At 41.1% G+C, this 21233-nt stretch overlaps 2 protein-coding genes across 2 annotated transcripts in view; one reads left to right on the top strand and one right to left on the bottom strand.

Annotated features, from left to right (window-relative positions):
* Positions 1 to 21233, bottom strand: part of LOC115192023 (catenin alpha-2) — a 661748-nt gene that overhangs the window by 553459 nt on the left and 87056 nt on the right. The gene's annotated exons all lie outside the window — the stretch shown is intronic.
* The window catches only part of LOC115192024 (uncharacterized), a 34827-nt gene continuing 32421 nt past the window's right edge, over positions 18828 to 21233 (top strand). Inside the window, exon 1 of the mRNA XM_029750112.1 lies at positions 18828 to 20713. Within this exon, the coding sequence (XP_029605972.1) occupies positions 18835 to 20713 (1879 nt within the window). The 5' untranslated portion in view covers positions 18828 to 18834. The remainder of the gene's footprint in view (positions 20714 to 21233) is intronic.

Below are 21233 nucleotides of genomic sequence, written 5' to 3'. Positions count from 1 at the left end.
TCCAAAATATTGTTATTTTTCAAACAACGCAATTATTATTATTAATTTAGAATTATATAAAAGCCACTTGGATATTCTCAAAGTTATACACTACCATTCAAAAGTTTGGGGTCACTTAGAAATGTCCTTGTTTTTGAAAGAAAAATAAATATTTTGTCCATTAAAATCAAATCAAATTGATCAGAAATACAGTGTAGCCATTGTTAATGTTGTAAATGACTATTGTAGCTGGAAACGGCAGATTTTTTTATGGAATATCTACATAGGGGTACAGAAGCCCATTATCAGCAACCATCACTCCTGTGTTCCAATGGAAGGTTGTGTTAGCTAATCCAGGTTTATCATTTTAAAAGGCTAATTGATCATTAGAAAACCCTTTTCAAATTATGTTAGCACAGCTGAAAACTGTTGTCCTGATTAAAGAAGCAATAAAACTGGCCTTCTTTAGATTAGTTGAGTATCTTGAGCATCAGCATTTGTGGGTTTGATTACAAGCTCAAAATGGTCAGAAACAAATCAACTTTCTTCTGAAACTCATCAGTCTATTCTTGTTCTGAGAAATGAAGGCTATTCCATGTGAGAATAATATTTTACAGTGTAAAAAAAGTAAATCATTAAAATAAATAAAAAATGATTGTGTAAGAGTCGGGAAGCAAGTTCAGTGAGTGAGTGTTTTAATAAATAAACGTAACATAAAACAAAATAAGAAAACACGAACAACGCACAGACAAGACACAGGAACAGAAACAATAAAGCCTGGGGAAGGAACCAAAGGGAGTGACATATATAGGACAGGTAATCAGGGAGGTGATGGAGTCCAGGTGAGTCTGATGATGCGCAGGTGCGCGTAACGATGGTGACAGGTGTGCGCCATAACGAGCAGCCTGGTGACCTAGAGGCCGGGAGGGAGCACACCTGACAGATTGTGTACTAAAAATGTGAATGTATTTTTGCAGAGCATACAAACATGCCGACAACCATCCGTGGAGATCAGTGGACAAAGGGCTGGACAAAGGGCTGGACAACGGGCCGAACCAAAAAAACGCATGGTTGCCAAGAAGCGGATAGTTTTGCTAGATTCTTAAATTATGAACGCAGCATTTGTGTGTTGGAGTCACTTTAAATTCTTAATTGATCTACCGTTTCTATCATAGGCCACTGTAATCGATGGGGACTTAGGGCGGTACCATTCTGCTCATCTGATGAAGGTGTACAAGGATCAGATTCAAACTTTGAAGACCGAGATCGAGTCATTGAAGGCAGACCAGCAGAAAGAGAAACATTCTCTGACGGCAGAGATACGGGCGACGGCTGATGCATTGGTCCAGAGCCAGGCGGTATTGGCAGAGAGTCAGGCGGAGAATGACGCGTTGAAGAGGGCAAGGAATGAGACGGAGTCACAATCCATGCCAGGGACACCTGTGAGCTCTGGAACTCCACCTCCGACAGGTAGAGTCAACATACCTGGAGGGTTCATCAGGTCGTCGGTTCACCCTGACATTTCCATTCCTATTCTGACAACAGAACTTGACCAACTGCTCACCAGGCACAGCAAGGGCCGCCCGGACCGTTGTGCTGTTATGCTATAGCCTAATAAACAAATGCAGGTGGCTTATATCTTCAAAATGCTTTAAATGCTTTATTAAAGTGTAAAAGCATATACTGTACAGTACTGTATTTCTTCATCAGCATATTTATGCTTTCATTAATAAAACAATGATAAAAATACTCTTTCAAAATGCCAAAGTTTATTTAGTTATGGATCCATAACGAATTACTATGGGAATAAATATCACTGAATTACAGAAATATTAGAACAAAGTTGTCTAATTAAGGTAAACAAATTGTTGCTTACTGGAAAATGCTCTTTCAAACACACGGTCCCGTTGTACAGCGCCATTATGGCTATTAGCAGAGCTATATTTTGGCCTTTACGGGCGGAGCACAATTGGCCCAGCGTTTCTCTCCCTCTAAAAACACAAATAAATGTTTTGGCCTTTACAAATATTATTTTGGCCTTTATTCATATTAATCACTCACTTTCGTTTTTTTTAAAACAAAATAAACTCCAAAATATCATTATATTTTATCAAGTTGATGGCACAGTCATATAGTGGCACCTACATAAAGCAGAGTGACTCACTCATTCATGGCTTTGGATCAAAATAAATAAGTACCAACATTCTTTCTGATAGTCTTTAACAAAAAACTGTTTTGGTTATCCTGTCCTAGACACCATGTACAGTATTATAATAGCCCATTATGGGCTACTAGCAGGACAATATACCTTTACCAACACCTCTCTGTATTTTGATACTTTGTGGATGGGGGCTCCGAATGGATTGGATCTCCCGCAGTGCAAAATGCATTGCTACAGATGCAGGTTCGATACCCGTGCCAGCCGCCCCCGGGAGACCCATGAGGCGGCTTTGGTTTTAATTTAGAATCCTCCAATCCTGCATGCTGGGGCGGCAGGCAGCCAATTGGTTAGCGAGTTGAGCCAATATCCGGTTGCTGGATCAAATCCCTGAGCTGACAAGGTAAAAATCTTTTGTTCTGCCCCTGGACAAGGCAGTTAACCCACTGTTCCTAGGCCGTCATTGTAAATAAGAATTTGTTCTTAACTGACTTGCCTAGATAAATAAATAAAATAAAATAAAAATATGTAATTATTGGCCGAGAGTCACGTCATATTTTTCGATATACTGTAGGCCTACCGTAGGCGGAATTAGTCTCACTAGTGTTGAGTAAAGTGCTGTTAAAAGTGGTGTTGGTCTTATTTATTTAAAGAGCATATTGAAGTTAGAAGCAATAGGATTTGAAGCAATAGCCTACAACTATTTTAGCACCGTTTCGCACTGCTCTGAGACAAGCATGAGGACTTGTCTTGATAAATCAATGCGATTTTTATTTTCACTGAATCTCCATTTGGGAATTGGTTAGACTACAATTATGGTGTAGAAATGTTATGCTCTTAGTGTAACCTTTATTTAACTAGGCAAGTCAGTAAAGAACAAATTCTTATTTACAAGGACAGCCTACTTCTTCCTCCCCATCGGGGAATTGAACCCCGGTATCACGCGTGCCTGCACGACACGGAGATTCTTTAGCTAAATAGCCCAGTTCTGTAACCTACTCCCGACCGTCACGTTGTGCAGCGCTATAACGGAAACCCAGAGTTTTTGTTTTTCTTGGAACAGAAACACCATAATATTAATCAAATTAAATAAGCAACATTTCTTAAAATCAGTCCCATATACTATGTTCTTACAGAATAAGTTTTAAATTCTCTAGTACAGACACTATAGAAGGCTATCAAATTATTCTCAAAGATACCCTCTGGTGGTCAAACTGGCACTAACTAGCTTTAACGGTTACGATGGCTGACACGTAAATAACGTACCATAGAATTCTGCGGCACCACGCAAACTGTGCTGCAGTACGCTGCAACTTTTTAAAGGATGAACCATTGTAGTTTACCAATATAGATTTACCATTCAAATAAATTATTATTTAATTAACCCTTATTTTACCAAGTAAGTTTCTTGAGAAGACATTGTCATTTACAGCATCTACCTGGAGAATAGTTACAGTGGAGAGGGGGGGATGAAGGAACCTATAAGAAGAGATGATTAGATGGCCTTGATGGTATGAGGGCCTGATTGGGAATTTAGCCAGGACACTGGGGTTAACACCCCTAATAATACAATAAGTGCCATGGGATCTTTAGTGTCCACAGAGAGTCAGGACACCTGTTTAACGTCCCATCCGAAAGAAGGCACTTTACAAAAAGCAATGACTCCAATCACTGCCCGGGGGCACTGGGATATATATATTTTTTAGACCAGAGGAAAGAGTACTTCCTACTGGGTCCGCCAACACCAATTCCAGCAGCATCTGGTCTCCTGTCCAGAGACCAACTAGGCAAGCCAGCAATGATTACCATTATGTACTGTAGTTAGATTGTTTTTTACCAAAATCAAATTGATTGTATAATTGACTCATGAATGCCTACATGGCTGTCTCAAAGATGTTGTAAAAAAATGCACATGATATTGAACTCAAAAGATGCCCAACCATTGAAAAGAGCAGTAGTTGAGTGTATCTGTCTGGATCAAGTGCCATCTACTTTTCATTTTTTCTTATTAGATTTTTTTTTTTTCAATTTTTTTTAGGGGGTGGATCAGATTTAATATTGCGGATAGATTGTTGTTTCCATCAATGTAATTGTCTGCATCATTTCCAATCCCCCATATGTTTTTGGGGAATATATATATATATACACACACACACAGACACACATACCCACATTTTATATATATATAAATACATTCATCCATATACACATACACACACTTTTTTATATACACCTTCCTTTATTATTCCCCACAAACCCTACCACCGCTCCCTCAATTGGAGTAAACTAATAAACAATAACACGTAGGCTTCTACATACTATACACATTTTACAGATACTATCTATTTTACAATAGTTATATATTGTTTGTTTTTAGTCCTGGCCTTCTACTATTTCTGATGTCCATCCAGTTTGATTTCTATTTGCCATATACAGTATTTGCAACTGTGCTATTTCACAAAAGATCTGAACCTATATACATTTTACAGACCCCAAATATTTTACATTAGTTATCTTGTTATTAGTCCCACCCTTCAGCTCCATTCAACCCCTCCCATCTATCTCTTAACACCATCCATATTGGATTTCTATTCGTCATATATTTTCAACTGTGCTGCTTCACAAAAGTACTGAACCTTTCTATTCTCATAGATTCTACAGTGTAAATTAAAGATAAACATTAAAATAATTATATTATTGATCGATTGACTATGACTTTTCAAATTACCCAGTATTGCTATCTGCAGCGTTAGCTCCAGGTAAATGTTGCAATTCTTCAGCCATTCCTGGACCTGTGACCAAAAAGGAGCTACATATGGACAATACCAAAATAAATGATCTAATGACTCTGCCTCCTCGCAGCAAAATCTGCAGAGCTGGGAAGATTGTATCCCCCATATATATAACATTCTATTGGTTGCAAGAATTTTGTATAATAATTTAAATGGAGAAATTCAGTTTTGAATCCGGCGTCGTTTTTCATGTCAATTAATAAACCATGTGCCATGGAATCAGTACATCGAAAATCTCTTCCCAACTATTTCGCAATTTAAATGGAAAAGCAGTCCATTTTTTGGTCCTTAAATGAAACTGCAACAGCAGCACAACAACACCGGTCTCGAGGATGATCAGGACACATTTACATTTTAGTCATTTAGCAGACGCTCTTATCCAGAGCGACTTACAGTAGAGAATGCATAAATTTCATACATTTTTTTTTTTCGTACTGGTCCCCCGTGGGAATCAAACCCACAACCCAGGCATTGCAAACACCATGCTCTACCAACTGAGCCACTGGGCCACAGTTTCCGCTGCCGAAGTTGTGGCAGCATCGGACTGACCAGCAGCAGTGGCGTCAGACGGACCGGTTGTGGCGGCGTCGGTGGGCCAGTTGTGGCTGCTGAAGTGGCGTCGTCGGACGGACCCGTTGTAGGACGGACGGACTCGACGTAGTACGGCCAAATTGCAGCTGCCATAGTTGCGGTGGCGCCGGACAGACCAGTCGCAGCGTCATCGGATAGGCCATTCCCGCTCCCTTAAGGGTCCATTATTCTGTCACGTCGGCATAAATGATTCGGGAGACAGGCGCAGGAACACGGAATATATATTTTTTTTATTAAACCCAAATTACGGCGTGCCATGTAAAAAGGCACGGGGTCGAAGACCAAACAAACACGTAACAAAACACAGGGTAGAAACCCAAAACAAAAGAGCGACCTCGAATAAATAATACACAGGAGGAGACCCGTAATCATCTGCGCAATCCACAACCGCACGAAAGCCAAAACACACAGCACAGGTACTCACACGCACCAACGCGACATTTTAACAACAATCGACAGCACCATGGTGAACAGAGGGCACATATATACAAATACAATCAATGGGAATAGGGGCCAGGTGTGCGCAATGAAAGTTCCAGAGGGATCTGTGACACTATTTTACACCTAGGGTTGCTATACATAACTTCAACCCATTTTATAAGGGATTCTCCAAAATTGAAATATTCAAGGCATTTATATATAAACTCCAGTCGTACTTTATCAAAAGCCTTTTCAAAGTTAGCGATGAAAACCAGACCTGGTTTCCCAGATATTTCATAGTGTTCTATTGTTTCCAGTACTTGTCTTATATTATCTCAAAAGTATTGTCCATGTAAAAACCTGTCTGATTAGGATGAATAATACCTGACAAACCGTTTTAATTCCATGCGCCAAGCATTTAGCTAGAATTTTTTCATCACAACACTGAAGTGTAAGAGGCCTCCATTTTTTTTTATGGACTGGATCTTTATATATGTAACCCTCTCACCAGGCTCGAATAAGACTCACAATATTAACTTATGCAGAGTATCTCAGCAGCATGGGATGTTAGGTGAGAAGGACATCTCCAATAAGAATTCCTATTGTAAACTATCTAGGGTTATGACAATAGGGTATTAACTTCAGATTAAATGATTATAGGTTTCTGTTATTGAATCAGGATAGACCATCCCATGCATTAAATTACATTGAAACAATCAATGACTCCACCAAGGCAATATACATAACCTTCCATATGTGTATTAAAACATTTTCAAACACAAATACATTTTCATACACATCAAAAGAAATAAAAAATAATAAACCCCAATGAGTCGTGCACAACCCGTGTCCAAATTATTTCAAGTTTGCTTAACCGTTGGCGCGCGTTGGAGCTCAAAAAAATGAAGACACCCAAAAATATCCAGAAGCACCTCACGTTGTGGTTACTCACTACTTGGTAGATATTCCCTCAGCGAAGTATGGCAGTTCCATGCAGGTTTCCTCACAAAGTCCAAGGCAAGCACAGCTACCCATGCAGACAGTACTCCTTAGCCATAACCGATTACCATGGGAACACGAACTCATTAAGCTTCCCAAGCAATTATCTCCCGGTGTCACATGATGCTAGGCTAACCTCAATGCTGGCAAATACCTCCACAATGAGACGATAGCTTCAGTCTTTCCTAAGTTTTAACAAAATTATAATAACTCTTTTATAAAATAAAACATGTATTTCCCTTCATGTCTTAGTAGGTATGGGTTTTGTTCTAATTCTGTCGTCTTCTTTTATAATTTCTTTACCAACCGTCCTAAGGTAAAAACGTCCATCCTTTCATCAACGTCTTTTTTCCCTCTCTTTCTTTCCCAGGCCTCCCGTTAACCAGGTCAACTCCCATTGGCCACAACTTAACAAGCGACCTTATTGGTCAAAACTTAACACTTCAAAGTAAAACAAACTATTCACTTATACATTAAATAAATATTTCTTCAAAAGCATAATGCATTAACAACATTACAGTTTAGGAGCAATTCAATCATCTTTTAAATATACAACCAATTAATTATAACATATAAACTCAATACCTGGTTCAAACAAGGGTATTACATATATATATATATATATATATATATATATATATATATATATATATATATATATATATATATATATATATATATATATATATATATATATATATATATAATACACACCACTTGGATCCTGTTACAGTAATAATGAAATCAGACCTTCTTGTTGCGTGTCCGATAATCTACCATTTATATAGGAATGGTTAAACCATGCTAATAATGGTCCTCTGAGTATATCAAAAAAAGTTTGGTATACTTCCACTGGTATGTCATCCAGCCCTGGAGTTTTCCCAGCCTTAAAGGCTTTAATTGCATCAAGAAGTTCCTCCTCTGTAATTTGGCCTTCACATGAGTTTTTCTGTACAGATGTTAATTTTACATAATTAATATGGAAAAAATCCATACAATTAGTGTCGGTTAGCTGAGATGGAGGAGACAAACGAAAACATATGCTTAAAGTACTTTACTTCCTCTTTCAAATTTTTTTTCGATGAATCATGAGTGACTCCATCATTTGTAACAAGTTCTATTTTTTTGTGTAGCATTTCTATGTTGAAGAATGAAAAAGGATTTGGTGCATTTTCCCCCCATTATTCTATCCAGTTCGCTTTATTTTTATAATATATTACACTGGATCTTTCTTGAATAAGTTCCTCCATTTCCTTTTGTTTTTCATCTAACTTCCTCTGAGCCTCTATGGTACAGTTTTTATTGCTGTCTAACTGTACTGTTAGTCCTTTAATTTCCTTTGTTAATATGGACTCTTTTGACCTAAATTGCTTTTGTTTTATAGATGAGTACTGAATTGCATGGCCTCTAAAGGCACATTTAAAAGTGTCCCATACAATAAGGGGATCTGCTGTACCTATATTATGTTGGAATAAGTCTATTCTAAATTATTCTGTCCTAGTTAAAAACAAGTTATTATCCAGCATGCTTTGATTACATTTCCAATATCCTCGCCCATGTGGAAATTCTGCAAGAGTAATATACACTACCATTCAAAAGTTTGGGGTCACTTAGAAATGTCCTTGTTTTTGAAAGAAAAGCACATTTTTTGTCCATTAAAATAACATCAAATTTATCAGAAATACAGTGTAGACAATGTTAATGTTAGAGGTAATTTGTGGTTTAGTATGGTACTCTGTGTCAACACTTCATTGGCAAGTGTCTTGGCAATTTCTTGCATGGAATAGCCTTCATTTCTCAGAACAGGAATAGACTGACGCGTTTCAGAAGAAAGTTATTTGTTTCTAGCCATTTTGAGCCTGTAATTGAACCCACAAATGCTGATGCTCCAGATACTCAACTAGTCTAAAGAAGGCCAGTTTTATTGCTTCTTTAATCAGTACAACAGTTTTCAGCTGTGCTAACATAATTGCAAAAGGGTTTTCTAATGATCAATTAGCCTTTTAAAATTATTAACTTGGATTAGATAACACAATGTGCCATTGGAACACAGGAGTGGTGGTTACTGATAATGGGCCTCTGTATGCCTATGTAGATATTCCATATAAAATCTGCCGTTTCCAGCTACAATAGTCATTTACAACATTAAAAATGTCTACACTGTATTTCTGATCAATTTGATGTCATGGGCTTTTCTTTCAAAAACAAGGACATTTCTAAGTGACCCCAAACTTTTGAACGGTAGTGTACATGCCAAATATGTGATGATCCGACCGCATTCTGTCCAGTATCAACACTTTTTAAACGTTTGGTGCCAGAGAGAATGACATAAGAAAGTAATCAAGACGACTAGCTTGATTAAGCCTCCGCCATGTATATCTCACTAGGTCAGGGTATTTAAGCCTCCATATTTCAACTAATTCCAATATATCCATGACATTCATGATTTCCTTAAGTTCCTGAGGGTGATAGTTTGTAGTGTGATTTCCTTTACGGTCCATAGAGGTATTTAAAACCGTATTATAATATCCCACCATAATAATAGAGCCTTGTGTTGCTTGTAGGGGTTGATACATTCTTATATACTATATTTTCAAAGAAGCATGGTTCATCATTATTTGGACCATATAGGTTAATAAGCCATTTCTGTTTATGGTCCAATAACATATTTAAAATCATCCATCTACCTTGAGGATCTGTTTGGACAATGTGCACATTTGGATCAAAATTAGAGTTAATTAATATCATCACCTTTTTTGAAATTCTTTGCCCATGGGAGAAATATATTTTGCCCCCTCCCAGTCCTTTTTCCACAAAACTTCATCTAAAATTGTTGAATGAGTTTCCTGTGATATTATATTCCTTCTCTTTTAGCCAGGTAAATACTGATTATCTTTTCTTATTATCTGCTAAGCCATTACAATTATAACTGGCTATACTTATTTCACCAATTACCATAATGAGACACAAGTTTCAATTCTATTTATCATAATATATGTTTGCAAACGTACCATTAAAAAGGTACATGATGATTGAGTGTCCATATAGCTGGACCATGATATTTGCATTGCTACTAAGTAACCCTCCAATTGGTCTCCACTATTCCACCCACTAAAACCCCTCATCCCGAGTTGAGTTGTCATCCCAATTACCGGCAGACCACCCCCGACCCCCCGGATCCCATGGCCCCGGAGAAACCGGGACCCATCCTTGGAAAAGAGCACACAGTGCCACCCACAGAACAGAAACAAATCAACCGCCAGCTGAAAAAGCATTTCCATCGCCCTCACCTCGATTTGTGTTATATATAGCTATTAAAATATATAAATATATATATTTAAAACATCCTGTTTATCTAATTTCCATAATTAGCAATTCATATTTGTAGGAATGTAGGCAGTTTATGCAAAGGATTGTTACCTCTTACCAGTATTGCCATTACAAAAATTACATTTTGGCAAGTAATTATTATTTTCGCAAACAATTATTGTGATTCATCCTATATTGTCCCTAACATCTTTTTCTCGCTCGCAAAAGATACACACACACACACACACACACACACACACACACACACACACACACACACACACACACACACACACACTCAACCCCTTTCCCCCACAAACAACCATACACTCAGATGCTCAACAGTTGCACCATGACAGAGCCCAACTCAAGAAAGGTCTTGATTTACGAATGCATATACAGTTACAGCTGTATGAGAAAACTGAGCAAAAATGGGAAAAGAAATGGGGAGATTTGATTAACCATTGTCACGTCCTAGTTGGAGATCAGATATACCCCCTTCCCCTGAAACGTGTCTTATTTCTTTGTCGTACTATCGCTTTGGTATCACTTTGGTATCGAGTATTGTGATACTAAACCTGGTATTGGTATCGAAGTAAAACTTCTGGTATCGTGACGACACTACTAGCCAGTCACTTGAGCCAGGCCCTGGACCCTGAAAAGAGGGGGTGAATGCATTCACTACTCATAGCCAACACTGGCATTCAATCCGTTCTCACCAGAGCACTAACGCTAGCGAGGCTGCCGCGTGCCAAATTGCTAGTTAGCCAACGCTGCTGCTTTTACGCTCGACCACACTCACAAGCATGCTAACAGGCCCAGTGCCATTCAACACTGCAGGATAGCCAACATTGACACTTTATCCATTCGCTTGTGCCTGCCATGTTGACTTTGTAGCAAATTAGCATTGCTGTCCAAAAAGGCAAGGTTGCTACTTTTTTTTCATTTAACTAGGCAAGTCAGTTAAGAACAAATTCTTACTTACAATGACAGCCTAGGAACAGTGGGTTAACTGCCAGAACGACAGATTTTTACCTTGTCAGTTCGGGGATTCAATCTAACCACTAGGCTACCTGTCGCCTACTAAGTCAGTTAATGGGGAGTGTGTTACACGTTTAGGAGACGTGGCTACCATTGTGTATTTTTACCCTCCACTACACCACTGGACATGGCTCCAACCAGCTCTCAAAATGCTCAACTCCTCCAGACTCCCACGCTTCTTACCACGACTCATCACGACTCGCATTACGACTCATCAGACAGAAAGCTCATTTAGCCGTTAGCTACTCTGCGTTGGCATAAGCGAGTCTTCAGTTAGCGTCCCTTTGTTACATGAGGAGAGAAGCAGGCATATCTCCTCAACATTGGCACTGGTGTCAATTACACTCCAGGCATTTCACAGCAGATTATGTTCTTAATCATTCATTGTGTGTTAATTCAAATCACTGTCTGCTTGACACGATTTGGCTACTGCGCTAGGCTAAAGTAATTCAAAAAGAAAATGACTGTACACAACGGACAAAAATAAAGGAAGCCAAGTGGGATACAGCTAGACTGGCTTCAATGAGATTGCTGGGAAAAGGATAATGCAATTCCTATATCCCTCTATATGAACGGGTCTCTATACTGTAAAAACGTACATCACTTATGTGCATACAGTACACGCCTTAGAGGGACAATATACATCACTTACTGTTCTCTCCACTCCCCCTCCTCTCCCCTTCCCCAACACACGTGCACACACACACACACACACACACACACACACACACACACACACACACACACACACACACACACACACCTCTTGCTGATCAAACTCCAGGCCTGGGCTGCTCTGCATCGAAACCAGCCTTTGCTCTTTGCCAAAGTGACAAGGATCTACGCTGTGCTTCCAGACTTAACAATGCATGCATAATCATCCACCTTCTCATTGTCAATTATTTAGCCTTCCAGGGAGAGGTACGCTGGTTAGGAGAGCACTGAGTTAATGCGGTATGAGTCGATGTGTTGCAAGGACCGTAGGGCCCATTATAGCTCTGTTCCAGCTGAAGAATCAATACAAGACAGTTGACCATTGAGATCAAACATGAACCCAGAGAGAGAGAGAGAGAGAGAGAGAGAGAGAGAGAGAGAGAACACTGAAGAAGTTAAGAAGACCGACTCACCATGAACGACTCCATGTTAGTGGCACAGTACAAGAACCAGCCTGGGGAATCAGATAGGCATCTCTCCAGTGGGTTTCTAGGCTCTTAAGTGTTCAGTGCTCTGCAGGTGTGCTGTCAGAAGAACCACTTGTGGCCCCCAACAGCTACTGTATCAGACCTCCAGCTCGATATTTCTCGTCCTCAGGAAACCTTTTCCAATCCCCCCCAAAAACTCTGGCAACATCACGCGGAGAGCGAAGAGCGTCAGACACATCAACATTCCCAAACATCTCTGTGACTGGCGGAAATCCCTTCCAACAAACGGGATTAGGGGCGGAGAGAGCAGGAGCAGCAAATCCACTTTGCTTTTGCCCTCGACCGGGGCACATCTCCCATGACTCTCTATAGAGCCAATCCATGTTCTCTCTCTCTGACACGTCCCCTTCGTTTGCTACGGAGTTTACTATGGACTTCCCGCCAGTAATCTCCTCAGAGCATGGTTGCGTCCCAAATTGCATGCACCATATTCCCTTTAAAGTGCACTCCGTGTGACCAGAGCCCATAGGGTTTTGGTCAAAAATAGTGCATTACAGTGAATAGGGTGCCATTTGGGACGAAGCCCATAACTCAAGACAGCAAAGCGGACTTGTAGTGTGGCTGTAGACGCCGCTGGAGACAGTCGTATGGAAAAAAGAAAATAAAAACATGAGATGTCTATGGTCTGGAGCCCACATGACAAACAACTGTAGTAGACAATAGTAGCCTATCGGGACAATGCTTTGTTGAAGCAATCTCTCCATCGAATTCGCTGCTCAATTATACTACCAAAGTACCCTCCGTGCCAAAACAACACAACGCGTTTCATCTCTATACTCTAGAGGGTTTGGGTTCAGAGGTCCCTGTTGTATTTTAGAGATGTAGAGAAATTGATGGATTGGGTCCCGGCCATAGAGGAGTTTGTGAAATGCAATTATGAAGAGCGAGCAGGCAGGAATCCAAGGGACACCTAACCTCCTCACAAGGAGGCAACCACAAACAACATCACATTCATTATAGGTGGTCAATTACTTCCTCTTATGGCAGTAAAATAATTGTTTGCAAGCTGTTTTTGGGGTGGGGCATGTCAGATTCAGAAAGAGGAGTCGTTGGGTCTATTGGTTTATCCGTTCCGGGAAGAAAACGCTTCTTAACTCAATCAATGTTCTTTAAGCCTTTTGGGAGGGGAGGGGTCACCCGGCTGATGCATCCATCTAACCAACCAGATCCCAATGAATCCTAACCAATACATTGTCTCCTAACCGTAGATTGTCTCTTCTTCTGTGGACATAAAGGGATCCGAATGGCTCAAAGGAAGGAAGTCCATAATGATGAAAGTCCATTGGCAAGTGCGGTCAAGGGTGACCCAAAGGTCACCGCAGGGTTGAAAGACTCACTGGGAGGTGGAAGTGGGGGAGGGTTGAAGCCTGTAAGATGTGCATAGCAACAACCGACAACAACAATGTAACCTTCATACATCCTTTACATGTCATCATATCTAAACAGCAATACAACAGGCGGAAGCTTTCCTTTCCTGTGACATTTTCTCATGCTAATAGCAATAGATTTCTATGATTTGGGCTACCTATAGTGTGTCTGGAAATTAAAATAAGTTTTTAATGATTTTATAATCATTGACTTATTAAAATGATATAGACTGTGGCTCCACAAGGTGTAAAAGAGGATATTTGGGAGATGAATGTTTGTGTGTACGAATCTGGCCTAACCAGACTAGACTGATGAATGCTTCTTCGTAGTACATTCCCAAAAGAGTACGAATAGAAAAAGCAACACTATTTGATGTGAAAACGCACACGTTAGCAGATCAAAGGGATTGTTGAAAGGAGAACATCCTATCCCTGAACTCTATGGGCGAGGCGTTTAGACAAGGATGAAAATATTTGCTTTCTCCCTCGTCTCAAATAGATATTCAACTTAGATAAACATTCACACCACTAGCCAGGTATCTAGAATGTTCATAGATTTATCTTCTAGTGATGGATGTTAGCAAACTGGCCTTTAGTAGCTCACTGGCTGGCAGTGGTCCTCTGTCCACTGCATCCTGTGGCTGATTTGGCACGCCACACACACACACACACACACACACACACACACACACACACACACACACACACACACACACACACACACACACACACACACACACACACACAGAGAAAGAGAGAGATCACAACAAGCTCTCACAGTCTCACTGCAGAATTAGATGTTCATCCACGTCAAATATCGAAGTTGCTCTAAAGGTTTACGTTTAGTCACTCATTCCAAATGGTTAAAAAAGGTAAGGGTTAAGGTTTGGGATAGGGTAAAAAAATATCTATAATAATTAACAGTGTCTGAGGCTGGGATCGAACACGCAACCTTCTGATCAAGAGTCATGGGATTACTTGATGGTAATAGCGCTCACTGTTGCCCCTAGTGGCGGGTTTTGAATGCATTTCCTGACGTCCACGGGACATTTCCTGACGTCCACGGGACATTTCCTGACGTCCAATTTCGATGTCAACCTTGAATAATCTCCCTGGAGATTATGCATTTATATGATGTCAAAAACCATGGACAAACAAAACACGAACACTACCGAGCACCTTTTCTCATACATTGTTTGAAAACTGTGATGTAGCCTTTAAACATGTTCTCTACACAACCGTCTTCAGATTTTGGTTTGTGTATATAGGGAATAGGGTGCCATTTGGGACACAACTTCTGCGTAACATCCAGTGTCCAGCAGACGATAGATCGATAGGGATTTCATACAAACACACACACTGACTCTCTCTCACACACACCCTCACTCACTCACACACCCTTACTCACTCACTGACACACACACACACACCCTCACTCACTCACACACCCTTACTCACTCACTGACACACACACACACACCCTTACTCACTCACTGACACACACACACACACACACACACACACACACACACACACACACACACACACACACACACCCTCTTCTCTCGATCAATGGCTGTTATCAGAGGTATAGGGATAGAGAAACACGAGAGCGAGAGGCATGTGCAAAGTGAAGTGTAAAGTGGTACGTCACAAGCTGTGTTGGATGACCTTTTAAACTTTTTGGGGTATTACTTTATTTTACAGTGAAGGTATTACCAGGTATTTACGAACCAACGCTATTAACACAAATGATACTGCCATTTGCCACATAAAACGTCCAACTCAAAAGGTCAGTCTACGATCTCACTGGATTATTGAAGAGTCCCACATTACCCATACACTACGTATGAAGGATATGTAGTTAGGACACAGTGAAATCAGAAGTGACACAGTAAAATGTAAACGACAAATGAATAACCTATGAACCACTGATACACACCCTTTGTGGCAGAAAGTACATATTTACACCACAACATTTTATAGTAAATTCCAGGTCAGTACCAGCGGAACAAGTATTGCTACAGTGTGTTTCACTCTGTTTGGTGCAACCACAAGGCTCAGTCTTCTTTCAGCTTCCACCTTCCACTCCATCAAATTCTTAACTCAATTACAGGCACAATAATCGACTCAAATAATTTGAGAAATTGGAAAAACGTTCTATCATAATAGACAAGCTGTTGACTTTGTTAAGGAAACTCGTTAAGGTCGATAGCAATTACGGTTATTCCATCACTCCTAATTAGTTACGTTTCCAAATGAAAAGAAAACAAATACACAACAACAAAAAACACAGAGAAATAACTACGATTGTCAGCATTAGGAGGATGTTTGATTGATGCGGTGAGCTCTTCTCTTACTGGAGGGAGTGAGATAAGACACCCACGGCAACTCAAGTCACCCACGGCAACAGCATTCTCCTTTCAGGCAGAGAAACTGACAAGCCATAAAACAACTGGTGATGCTGCAGAACAGTGGTAAATATGGATCAAAATGGGGCGTGGGTTGTTGGTGTGGCCATGGGCATGGCCAACGGTGCGGTCGGTGAATGAAAACTTTACAGGCCATCCAGTTGGCCGCAGTGACAAAATGTAGCTGTTTTACAGCACATTTCCTGCAATTCTACACATTTTCTCATGGCTTATGCTATCTGAGTGACTCAATCATTATGACAAAATCAATGGGGGCCCCATGCCAGGACCAAAATATTCCTGAATTAAGCATTTTTTAAATTTTTGATTCTCACTAACTGTCCAGCTTTTATTTAGGTAATTGTTAGTTCTCGAAGATGAAGAATATATAGGTCCACTACATTATCTACAGACCTTAAATCTGATTTAGCATTTAAGCTGACAATGAAAACATTTTTCAATCTTAAAAACTATTTAATATATACTTTTTTTACTGTTTGGACATAGGCGGCCCGAAAAAAACCCTTAGGCTGCACTACAGAACGAAGAAATTCTGCTTGGGAAAACACAATCTCGCTCTCCTTCTCTCTCTCTTTCTCTCTCTCACTCTCTTTCTCTCCTTTTCTCTCTCTCACTCTCTCTCTCTCTCGCCATCTCCCTCTCCTTTCTCTCTCTCTTTTTCTCCCTCGCTCTCTCTCTCTGTCCCCTTCTCTCTCTCGCTCTCTTTCTCGCTCTCTCTTTCTCGCTCTCTCTTTCTCGCTCGCTCGCTATCTCTCTCCCCCCTCTCTCTCTCTTTTCAATTCAATTGAATAAATAATAAATGCTTTATAGGCATGAATGTGTGGTTGCCACTGTTGCCAAAGCAATGTATTACAAAAATAAATGTTTAGAGCAACAATAATAATATATATCAACAAAAAACAAATGTGGCAAAAAAGTAAATAAACAGACACAATTGAGAAATGTAATCCCCAAGGGCTCATCTGTATGACAATGCGGTAGCTCTTGTCTCTCTTATAATATGACCGGCCAGGGTTGATCTGAGCGTAGGGTTGATCTGAGCGTTCAACGGCAGTCAAGCACCCAAGCTAACTGGCTAACGTTGGCTAGAGAACACCTCACTCTGACCATTTTACTCACCATTGCAGAGCTGGTTAGGCTGTTTTCATGTTATCCAGAACATTGGTGACTGGATAATTAATTAAGCTTTTTTTGCCGACATTTACTGACACCGGCCATATTCAACGGGTGTTGAGCGTTAGTAAATTCATCAGTTATTCTAGTGACAGTGCTCTGAAATCGGAGTAGAACGCCATTGAATCACACGACTATACCACTTAGCTAAGAATTATGTAAATAATCAAGTCAATAAATGTTGGGTAGTTAGTTAGACAGCAGATAGATAATATACTGCCTGGCAAGTTCGATGTATTAGTAGCCAACTAACGTTAGGTAACTAGCGTACCGGTACATACTGCTGTAATGCTATAAGGTTCGTAAGGATCGCGTAGCTAATAAATTGTCAGCCAACATAACGTGTAACGTCACTTAAGGCATTGCTTTATTACATTTGTCAACATTTTCTTAACATAATTAGTTAAACCAATGAATTTGTATCTGCTCTCGTCGGGCTGCATATTTTCCGCCATTAAATCTGAAAAGTTATGAAGCCACGCCATTTTCTGAAGAATTGCATTACGGGCCCTAAAAGCACGGAAATAGTGTCCACTGCATGTATACTTCGTATTTTGGCGAATTTAGTACGTCATCCGGGAACTTTTGGCATACTAACTATATCCATACTATTGCCCATGTATATTTGATAAATCTACTTGTATATTATCTATGATATGGCGCTTTAACCATTGGATCACCAAGATCTGTAAATAAATCTACATGTCAACCTGCCTTGCCTTCTGCTGATGTCACTTACAACTGCTACAAGGTCCCTATTTTACAATTACATCATCAAAATGTAGACAAAATAATGAAAAGGGCTGTCTGGTAGCCTCAATAAATACACAAAGATTTGTAGTTGAACAAGTCGTTGCATGTATACTTGTGACTCGACTCCACTTCACTTGCTCTTAGAATGCACGACTTGATTTGAGTCTTGACCCGTTCTACTTGGGAGTCGACTTGAGACTCAGGACCTTGTGACATGAGACTTGCTCGTGACTCGAATAATAGTGACTGGAAAATATGTTGAATGGGAATCAATTGTTTGGTTTTTATTCAATTACTGTTTAGGAAGTGTGAGCTCATTGCTTAGTAACAAAGTGCTCATTGTGACCAATTGTGTCATCGGTCTCCGTCTAACCCCCCAGCGGGGGCCTTTAACTGTTGAATAAGGAAGTGAGATAATTTTTTATTTGTGAATTCCCCATAGCTCCTCATCATGGTAGTCCTGAATGAATAACTTTACTGACATACATAGGGTGAAGTTTCCGTTAGCGGAAAATAAGGAAGTGTGAATAAAAAAAAAAAGTTACACATGTCAATGACTCATGCGTTTGTTGGCCCATAAGAATGCTTCTCCTGCTCACTCTGTCAGTCAGATAAGAGATGCAGACTGTACGTGTGGGTCGAGGCCTGCAGCGATACGCAGCTCTGTGGAGCCTGGGTCTGCTCCTGCAGCAGTTTCACATTGTCATCCTGCTACAGCTCCCAGAAAAAAACAACCAGCTGAGGAAAGAACCCGAAGAAGAGGTGACCACCTACCCAGAGGAAGCGTCGGGTGACAACATCCTCGATGCCTCTGGACGTCCAGATGACTTGGTCCATTGGAATTCTTCAGAGTGTTCAACACAGGGGCTCCACAACTTAACCTTGACTGTGACACTGGTCTTACAGGAGCAGTACAATGACAGCGTGGATAGAATTCTGGAATGGATGCCCAGCTGCAACTCTTCCATTGAGGAGCATCTTCAGCACTTCTGGCAGTCCCAAGCCCTATTCAAACCCCTCTACCCCATCCTCTCAGCCCTGCTGTACTCTGTGTCAGGCTGCCCAGCGCAGGTGGAGCGGCAGCTGGGGGCGGCAGAAGTTGAGCTGGGCTGTGAGATGGCTGAGGAGGCCCTCATGTTCCTTCTGGAGGTGCTGGATGATACTGACACCAAGAAGCCAGATGATACAGATATGTACAACACCAACCAGGGTGGCTGCCACCCCACTGCAGCCGAAGTATTAGATGATCCGAACGAGCAGGATGTCCTGGAGGTTAAAATGGAAATCATCAACAAAAACCTTCTTAACCTGGGTGAGCTCGCCAGCCTATTGGAGCCTTATTTGGAAGCCACAGAAGAGTCTGAGAAAGAGCAGCTGAGGGACATCATCCTGGACCACATAACCTCCATGAAGGAGACACTTACTGAGGAGCAAGAATGGGCCGAATCCAACATGAACTGTATCAGACCTGCCGATATAGACACCAACATCTCTCAGAACGCCACTCTCCATCTGTTAAAGGCCATGAACATCTCTCACATTCAACACAGAGGGGCCATCCTTCACCCTCCTCAAATGCCAAATGCCTCTATCATACAAAGGCCTGGCCAGATAGAAATGCTACAACCAAATAAAACTCAGAATCGAAAGAGGCGCAACGCTCCACTCTCCAGCCGCAGTCCTTCTAGAGACAACACCACCGAAGAGGAAACTGAGAGGTTAATCTACAGACGGCAGCATCAGCAGATTCCAGCCACACTGTTCAACTCTACATCTCCTCTCTTTTTCTTCAAGATGGTGGGAGGGTGCAAGCTGCTGACCAGTAACGGAAGTGGCTGCTTGCCAGAAGAGTATAGTGACCGACTACTGGAGAAGCAGCTGTGGTTCTGGACTGATGCCACCACCCTACAGAACAAACACACCAATATCTCAATCCCTATCGAGGTCATTCAGTGCAAATCCAGCAACTGCAATGACAACATTCCCCTTGGGTGTACCTCTGGGGATGGTGGACATGTATGGATTCCAACAAAGGACTGTGTTGTTACTTTTAAATATGCCTTTGTAAACAGTCACAACCTTTCCAATACAAACCCCTTGTGGCAGCTGGTGCCTTTCTCATTGGAAGAGGACCATCTTCAAGATCTTGTTTGCCCAGTTTTCATTAAAACTAACTCCTTCCCCTGCCAGCTGCTGACTGAATCTGAAGGAACTGTGGTTCACGCCACAGCTCTTGACCTGGACTACCCTGAGACCCAGCTGTGGTACTGGAGCCAAGGCCATCTGATCAACTTTTACTCAGGCCTAGCTCTGGAGGCAGTGCCTGAGGACGCCAATGAGACTTCCTTTTACATCGTACCTGCTGCTCCTAAGGACAGAAAGGACAAGCACTACACACACCAGCTTTGGCATACAAACGGAGAGAACATACGGTCCACACTGCGACCGGACCTTAACCTTGACGTTATTCACAATGACCTGTTGAACATCTCAGTGGGTAGGTGGTCTTTTCTTGATGCTCTTAGTACAGACAATCAAATTACTGTCACAGAATGTGTCCAACTGTTTTTTGTTAAGATTGATGCCTTGCCTTGTCAGCTTCTTACTGCACAGGATGCAGAGCTTCACATGCAGTCTTTCAATAGCTCTAGAGTTCTTAACCAGCTCTGGTTTACACAAGGAGGGCGGCTCATAAACATGGCAAGTGGCCTGGCACTGGGTTTTAGAGCAGCAGTGAATACCACATCTGTCAGGGCAGAGCTACTCGCTCTGGATGACTTCCCAGACACCCAGAAATGGGACATGGACACACTAGTGTCCTCAAAGTGGGATCCAGATTGCCTGCTGTGTGTTGAAGGCACTGACCATAGCATTCAGGTTCACTGCAACCATAATATGAACACTCCATTCCACCGCTGGGAGTGGATTGAGTTTGGTACAGGTTTCACCAGTATGGAGATGATCCAGTGTCAGTACTTCATCAAAAGCAACCACCCTGCCTGTGAGGTTCTCACTGG

Source organism: Salmo trutta, chromosome 4 (assembly GCF_901001165.1).
Source record: "Salmo trutta chromosome 4, fSalTru1.1, whole genome shotgun sequence".
NCBI classification, from domain to species: domain Eukaryota; kingdom Metazoa; phylum Chordata; class Actinopteri; order Salmoniformes; family Salmonidae; genus Salmo; species Salmo trutta.
Note: the sequence above shows the minus strand (reverse complement) of the source record. Positions and strands in the feature narration are given on the sequence as shown.